Genomic DNA, 8,496 nt, shown 5'->3' with positions numbered 1-8,496 from the left:
CAACTCATGAGTTACCGTGTCTTATTTTTGCGGATTTAAGGTGCTACCCTGTCCACCTACTTACAGCAATTTTTTTTAATTCTAATAGACCTAAAAGTGAACACACCTTGACATTATCAGATTTTCTTCATTTTAACAATGCATGTTTATAGGAATAATAATAGAAATAATGCAGGTACATATACGTGGTGTTCATCTTGTGGTGACTATTAAAAGATTGGCAATTTGAGTTTTAAACCAACTAAAAGATGTTGATATAATTTGCCAAAACCTACTATTGAATTATTTTAAGAAAAAAAACAAAAAAAAAAATACTTTCACAGATCAGTGATTATTGGCTAAATTTACTCCATATATTTACTGACAGAATAATTAGTTTATTGGGTGCTGGTTTATGTTCAATATTATAGGAAATTAGCATGTTATGATTTAATGGGTTGCAACATTGATTGGCAGAAAGAAACAAGAAGATAGCAAGACATAATAACAAAACGATTTTGTACTCCTACTCTTCTGATTTTATTGTGTGAATATTATTACAGTTGATATATATACATATCTTAATTTTTTAATGATATCTTAAAATTATTGAAATTTTAAATTTAAGCAGAAAAATAGAATAATTATATGCTAAAGAATAAAGAGAAAAAAACCCAAACAATGTTTGATCGGATTCCCAACTACACACCTTTACTTCACGGGGTCCTATTAACCTCCTGAACATGTTAAAACCGTTATATATATCCCCTTAAGTGCTGATGTGACATGGAGAGTGAGAAGCAAAAAACGTGTAAAAATTATTTTTATTATTGTATTTCCATTATAATTAAATAGAAGTATATATTTTTTGTTTATTTCTTTTCTCTTTTTTTATTTTCCTCTTCTCTAACAATATCATCATTCCTAACGAAGAAGCTAAATTCACCAGCTACTTTTTCCGGCAATTTCTTTTTCTCCTATCTTCCGTTATTCTTCTTGGCTTACCTCACTTTTCCTCTTTCTCATACATACAAAATCACTCATTTTCAAGATTTATTACTAGATCTACTGTATTTGAATTTTGGTTATTTCGATGTATAATCTTGAATCTTATGGGTATTTTGAAAAATGGGTCCTCGACATTGAAGTATTTTGTGGGTATGTTTGTTTGGTGATGGGCTTGGGATCCAAATTTGGTAGATACAAAATCACCCATTTTGCCTTAATTAAAAGATAATATTAAGCTTGAAAGCAAAAATCGGGCGGGCAGTGCTACCATACAATAACAGGAAATTACAAAAGAAAGAAAAAGTAAAATAAAATGAACAAATGAACATATTAAAAAAAAAAAAAAAAAGAAGGAAAAGAATAAAAAACAAATGAAAAAGTAAAAGTTAATTTTTTCCTCAAATATACACATGTCAGGCGCGTGCACTACACTATCCAACACATATCTGAGTGTGACCTTTCAAGGGTATATATTTCAGTTTTAAAATGTTAGGGAGGTAATAGGACGTATAGTAAAGGTGTGTAGTCGGAAATTCGGTCAAACGTTGGGGGTGGGGGGTTGGGGGTCGGGCGCTTTTGGCTATTTATAAGGCAAATACAAAAAGAAAAAGACAAATATTAGATACTACATAATTTGATCCCATCAATGACGAGTTCATTTTTTTTTTCTATTTATATTGCTTATTTTAAGTGTTTTAATATGTTGTGTGAGAGAAATGAAAATAATAATGAAACACAACTATAAAATAACTTATATTATTATTATTTTTGAAATGTAAAAGAACTAACAAAATACTAAGAATAAATTTTAGAGGAAGGGAAAAAACTGACACTTCTTAAGTTTCCATCCCCATAATTTTATATTATCATTTGTCTTAATATTTGCTTTTTGATTTAAATGAGTTCTCTCATTCTTATAGAAGTGAAATATTACTAACAGACTCTTTCTAAGGACTTTATAAAGAATGTTAGACGAATTATGAAAAGATGAAAATTTATTAAATTTTGAATTGGTAATGAATAAAATCATGACATTTAATGCAAGTAAAAGTTCTGGTTACAAGTTTGAGCTTCCTTCATTTTCAAGAAGGAATAAAAAAAACCAAGAACTGAAAATTCCACAGTACATCCCATTTTGATGCATTGATGGGATGATAAAAATCCAAAACATTCTCTGCACAAAATGAAATGAACTGTGAAATCAAATACTTAATGTATATAGTATATATCAAACCTATCACTCATCACTATAACAAAGGATTTTTTTTCTCCTCTTATTAGACAAACAACAAGAATAAAGCTAAGCCATGTTTTTTCTTTAAGTCCTGACCAAAGGCGAACTCATTGGAGAGTGAGCTGGTGAGTTCATGAAATCATCCATGCGTCGAAACGATAAGCTAATTTGAAGTTTGCTAAACTTCCTGCTGCATTGTTTATTGATTGTAGCTTTATTATTATGTCCCTTTGTCTGAAGCACAAAGTTCTTAATCCTTCTTAAGGCAGTTCTCATAGTTTCATCATCCATATTTGCGAAACAAACTCTAAACCAACCAGGTTCAGAGCAATGAAAAGAACAACCCGGTGAAACATTAAGTTTCACTTCGTTAATAATAATTCTCCACAGTTCTAATTCAGCTTCAAATGTTGGTTCTTTAAGAAGCCTGCTTAAATCCATCCAGAAAAATAAACCAGCATTACTCTTCAATGTGCTGATTCCAACTTGTGCAAGTCCTTTTGTGAACATCCCTTGCCTTTTTCCGAGCCTTTCCGAACTCTCAGCAATGAATTTCTCAATGAAAATTTCATCAGACAACATTGATGCAAGCAAATGTTGTGTCTGTGTTGAAACTAGCCCGAAGCTCGACATTTTTCTAGCAATGTTCACTACTGTGTCATTGTACGAGTAAACAATTCCGACCCTGAATCCTGGAAATCCCAAATCTTTGGACAAGCTATAGACAATGTGGATTAAATCTTGGTTGCACCCAATCATTTCCTCTACTATTTCGGAAACGCTGATGAATTTAGGCTGATCAAAGACCGTGGCAGCATAGATTTCGTCACATACTAAGTGGATGTTCTTCGAATTGATGAAACTTACTATGTCTCTGAGAGTGTCCTTGTCAAGAATAGTGCCTAATGGATTTGAAGGATTGTTTATAAGTAAGCCCTTTATTTTGATATTGGATTCTTGAGCTTTTTCATATGCAGCTTCTAAGGCTTTGATAGTGACCTTGAAATCATTAGAACTGTCACAAACAACTGGAAAAAGTTGCACACCAGTTCTCCACCTCAAATCTCTGTCAAATCTGCAATATTACAAATGAAGATTTACTTTAGCACCCCACTAATTCAATATAGCAAACTTGAAAACCATGCAACTTTTTTTTTTTTTTTTTTTATTCTTACTACAACATTCCCTTTTGTCTATGGAAACATGTCTCATCACATGTAGGACATTATATTTGTTAGTATTTATAATAATATACATTATCGATAACTTTTGGGACAAATAATAAATTTTTTGATAATGGACCAAATCCCAACTTCCTACATAATGGTAGACTTTTTGGTCCTTGTCATGTAGGACGAGGAAGTTATGAAGATGCTAACTTAGAGGACCCACATTCTCTGTTTTGTGCAGATGAGTAGTTGATTTCATGACCCACACCCATAATTTACTATGTCCAAGCACCAAAATAAGTTAAAAATGTACAGGTCAAAGGAAGACACTTGTGAATTATGATAGTGATTTGTAAAATATAAGTGTCCCCAAGTTGTTAAAAAGGACCAGACTTTAGAAATTTCTTATAGAAAACATCATTTTCTTGATTCGAGATCTGAAAACGGAGGAACTTTTGATTAAAAGTCTCTCTTTTAATGAATTCTTCACGACTTAAGTCAGAATTAATCGAGCCAGTGAATATCAAATACTGAATAATTAAAAAAAAAAAAGAGGTATTTCTTACCCAGGATAATATGGTGTAGGAACCAAAAATGCATCACCAAGATCGGCGAGGCAAAAAGCAAGCGTTTCATGAGCTCCAGTTGCCCCTCCACTCATCACTATTCTGTCTGGATCAAATGTGACTCTGTCTCCTCTTACTTTCTCCATAAACCTTGCTACTGCCTGAAAATTATTTTTCATAAACTAATTAGTACACTAAATAACTTTGAACAAAAAGATAAAAACTAGTAGTAGTATTTTTATTTTATTTTTTAAAAAGAAAGATTTCATACTTGTCTAAACTTTGGCAAGCCATGATAGTCTTGAAAAATAGCAATATCCTTGAAATCTTCAGCTCCTTCAGCTGTGCAAATGGAGGCTTTTGGGTTATTCACCACCCATTCTTGGATTAAATCAAAGCAAAGCTGCAAAAAGCATCAAAAAAGAGAATTTATCAACAAAAACTCTTATAGTTTTCAACTTTAGCCATTGTATCAATAAAACAGAATAAAATATATCATGTTTTGCTCCTACCTGATTTTCTGCAAGACCCATCTGTATAACACCATTAGGATTCTCTGTTTGATGAAAAGGGTCATTTGCATAAGCCTTCCAACCATCAAAATAGGCTGAGTTCTCTCCATGGCCATCATTAGTTGCTATCTTTGAAAGAAGCTGCTGCTTTTGGTTATTGCTTGAAATGGACACCATCTTTTGAAAAAATTCTTCTAATAGAATCAAAAACTTTCAACAAAATGAAGCGGATATTTGCTAATTTGGTAAAAAAAAGAAGCTAAGACTTTGAATATTAGTAGTAGTAGTTTGTAAATTTGTTGAATGAATATTGAAGTGGAAGTGAAGCCTTATTTATACTTGTCATTTCTAAGTGTTACATTGTCATGGTGTTGAAAGAAGTTTCTATGAAAGAAAAGATAGGAATTCCACACGCACGCGTACAACCCCCTCCCCACCCCCCACCCCCACCCCCCCCCCCCCCCACACACGAGTATTTATTTTCAAAATAAAATCTTGAGATAAGGTAGGTGTTATAGTACGTATGTGTATGCTAATAGAGCACTAGTTATGAACTGTAAAGGTCCTCTTCATTTTCCTAATATCCCCACCAAACTCTAACTCAAAATAAATACGACTCTAGTATGACATTGTCTCTTAAGAAACTTGGTAGTCTAAATAGTCATAACTAGTAGGAGAATTACATGGAAGGTGTGTTTGATATGACACAAGTCAAAGTCACTAAATGTTCCCAAATTAATAGCCACTATCCGGTAAATTCAGTAAAATAGACGTTGGTTGTCATTTAAGTCTTCTTTTTCCTTTCGGGGCCTATTCTAAAGAGAATAAAATATTTCTTGATCGTGAAATATTTAAATTGGTTATTTGATATTTAAGAATTTTTATTTAGGCAGTTTATACCACCCTTTCAATAGTATCAATCATTTACCTTATTTCCTTTCAGATTTCATAAAATAGCTTGACACAAACATTCCTGAATAATTATATTATGAAATCCTATTAAAGAAAAGGTTTTTCACTAGGAAGTCCATCACTTTTAAATAGATTTTTTTTTTTTTTTTTTGCAATTTTTCTTAACTTTTAATTTCTTTTGACTTGTCAAACAAAACTTAAATACCAGAAATTATTATTAATCTTTGATATCCAAAAATATTTAATCAAAATATTTTCTGATTTGCTAATAATATTATTAATTTGTAATAGATATCTTGTTGGAAAAACAATTCTCTTACTAATCAAATATCAGAGAAACATATTCTATAATAATATTTTCCATGAATGACTTCTGTCGTATCAAACGCATATTTTAACCTTCTTAATTACTATATAACTTCCAAAGAATTTCTTGAAGACTCTTCTAACTGATCTTCTTTTTTGAACGCTTCAATTCTGTAAAAAGAAAAAATAATAAGAAAGCGCATATCCTGAGAAATTCTAGTACATGAAGAACTAATTCGCCCAAAGGTAATTAATTAATTACTAACATGATTTTTTTATAATCGGTTCTCGGATTTAATGACAGTAGAAAACTACTACTTCAATCGGGCAAACTTGATACTTGATGAAATATGTACAAATATGAAAATGAACTTCTAACTTGTGTCAAAGTTTCAACTAATCTCATATTTGATTATTGCGAATGGCTCCAAATTTCTAATTAAAACAATTAAATGTCGGCGAATAAGAGCAGTATATGTCAAACCAATGGATAACATAAGGAATTTTACTTAGCTGTTTTGTTGCAACTTTAAAAACTACTTTGTTGGTTTAATCGCAATCTTGTCGGATGATATGTTCATTTTTTTAGACCTAAAAGACAAAAGTAGGAAAATCGTACGTGTGTTTCTTTTTCTTTTGTTGCTTTCCAAGAGATTGTCTATACGATCTTACATAAAATGAAAAAAAAAAAAAAGGAATCGTAAGTAATCTAAATTTTTATATCCAAATAGAAAGTGCTTTGAAACATAATGGTCCACAAATTATTATAAAACTATTGAGAACGCTTTCTTTAAAAGTGTTCGATACTATGCCTCCAAATCCACAAAAAATTATGTATAAGAAAGAACACCACCTTGTATACTCTTGAGGGGTGTAAAATTCTACTATTACTGATACATTTAATTACCTCACTAAGGAAATGATCTTTCATGACCCGTTACAATTTAACTAAAATAAATGATCTTACAAAAATTTCGTATATTTTATATACTGCTTTCAAATATATAGAAGATCATTTTTACGGACCAAAAAAGGGATCTCCCTTCCCCTTCTCCTACATGGATCTTGTTGGTTACGTCAATTTAAAATTGACTCTTAACATCATGACCCAAAAAAAAAATATGATTGTATTCACTTTGGGTCATGCTTGAACGGTTTTTCAGAAGACTTCATATCATTTATGAATATCGTTATACTTATATATAATTAGCTTTTTTCTCATCAATTTTCAACGTGATAAGATTTTATTCTCACACACAAGAAGTCTTTCCTCACTCCAATAACAATTTTTTGGATCATAAACTAAAATCGTACGCATTTGACTTGTGAGATTAAGCAAGTGAATTAGTGGTAATTAACTCCTTGCACACATATGATATGTTTTGCTTAAAGCATATAGCAAATTGATTATTGAACCATAAATCGCGTACACGTTCAAGCACATGCACAAAAATAGAAAGGAAACGTGAATTATTTGCATTTAATGCATTAGAAAATCCTTCATATACATTAATTTTTAACGCGGTCGGAGCTTCATTTTTCCTTCGACTTTCAAATTCTTCCTAAGTTTTTGGTAGGAAAAACAATGATTTCTAAATAAAATGGAACAATATGTACTCCTAAATCATGAAACTGTACACTTGTTACTATATTTGGCACTGCATTATTGGTTGTACTCTATACTGTTGTCTTCACCTTAGAACATGGTGTTTAACATGGTCACAATTTGTGACTCTCACTTCTTATGTCCACACGTAAATTCAACAACGCTTTGACGAATACAAAAATGGTTAAGACTTATAATTCAAATTACATTACAATGTAGAACACTCCATAAAAGGATATTTGTCTCAAATCAGACGAAATGACACTTTTCAGAGAATGTTAAATTTTTTAAGAAGACATTTCTTTTTCACAATTTCTGTTAAATTTAATAATCAATATTTGTTAAATATTTGATGAACATCAAAAGCATTGACTTTCATCAAATTTAAAGGATCAAAATTGCTCAAAAGTATTTTAAACGAAATCTTTTTAAACCTATCTGTGAACTTAAGAAAACCATTTTTATAGTGTTTTGGTCTCTAGCTCTGCCTCTAATTTGAATCAAAGCTATTCAGTTTTAATTTACCGAACATGTAGAAAAACTCTAGCTCTGTTCCTAATCATATAATAACAATTAGAAAAATAATTTTAGCCAAACATTTACTATTATTATTATCAACATGTATTACTTAAATCTTTACCAAAAAAAAAAAATAAGTGAAGAGTACTTCTGATCCATACTTTGAAAGCACATTAAATTGCTTTTCAGTGTACTTCTTGTTAGCCATCTGGATATTGTCCACCGTCAACCTCTGGTGATTGTGGCCCTTGAACTACCAACAAAAAATTAATTTGACGGTGTTGTTATTACTAGTATTTTCAAAAGTTGAGGCCCCAGTATACGTGGAAAGAAAAGTACCCAAAAAGGAAAAGGAAAAGAAAAGAAAGAAGAATTTTAATGTAATACGAGTCTTAATTTAATTTAGATCAATCTCAAAGTCAACTTTGGTATTAAATTATTTGTCTTTTTATAATTTTATATGTTTCTTAAGAGATATTAATTAAGAGGGATACTTGACTAACTTTACCCGTATTTATATCTAAATTATAGTTTCTCTATTAAATGTTAACGGTATTTATGTGTCATCTTTATTAATGACAAAATTCTACTAAGATTAAAATGGAAAAGAGATAAATAATTTGAGATAACTATTTTTAGTAACCACGACAAATAACAGAGAAAGTACATGTTCAGACTTAATCTC

At 30.8% G+C, this 8,496-nt stretch overlaps 1 protein-coding gene across 1 annotated transcript; it reads right to left on the bottom strand.

The window, feature by feature from the left end:
- Positions 1 to 2,004: 2,004 nt before the first annotated feature.
- LOC132634853 (1-aminocyclopropane-1-carboxylate synthase-like) lies at positions 2,005 to 4,789 on the bottom strand. Its single transcript, XM_060350966.1, has 4 exons — positions 4,469 to 4,789; positions 4,228 to 4,359; positions 3,957 to 4,117; positions 2,005 to 3,296 (listed from the first exon to the last, which is right to left on the bottom strand). Exons 1-4 carry the CDS (start codon positions 4,643 to 4,645, stop codon positions 2,306 to 2,308), a joined length of 1,461 nt encoding a protein of 486 aa, XP_060206949.1. The 5' UTR covers positions 4,646 to 4,789; the 3' UTR covers positions 2,005 to 2,305.
- Positions 4,790 to 8,496: the final 3,707 nt, after the last annotated feature.

Source organism: Lycium barbarum, chromosome 4, assembly GCF_019175385.1.
Source record: "Lycium barbarum isolate Lr01 chromosome 4, ASM1917538v2, whole genome shotgun sequence".
NCBI lineage: Eukaryota > Viridiplantae > Streptophyta > Magnoliopsida > Solanales > Solanaceae > Lycium > Lycium barbarum.
This window is presented reverse-complemented; position numbering and strand designations above follow the sequence as displayed.

Excerpts from the sequence above, each read along its gene's own strand:
- LOC132634853 (XM_060350966.1), bottom strand. The coding sequence starts at position 4,645 with ATGGTGTCCATTTCAAGCAATAACCAAAAGCAGCAGCTTCTTTCAAAG. Across the intron at positions 4,360-4,468 it reads TGGGTCTTGCAGAAAATCAG|CTTTGCTTTGATTTAATCCA; the intron begins GTAGGAGCAAAA and ends TGCTTTTTGCAG. Across the intron at positions 3,297-3,956 it reads CCTACACCATATTATCCTGG|ATTTGACAGAGATTTGAGGT; the intron begins GTAAGAAATACC and ends GTAATATTGCAG.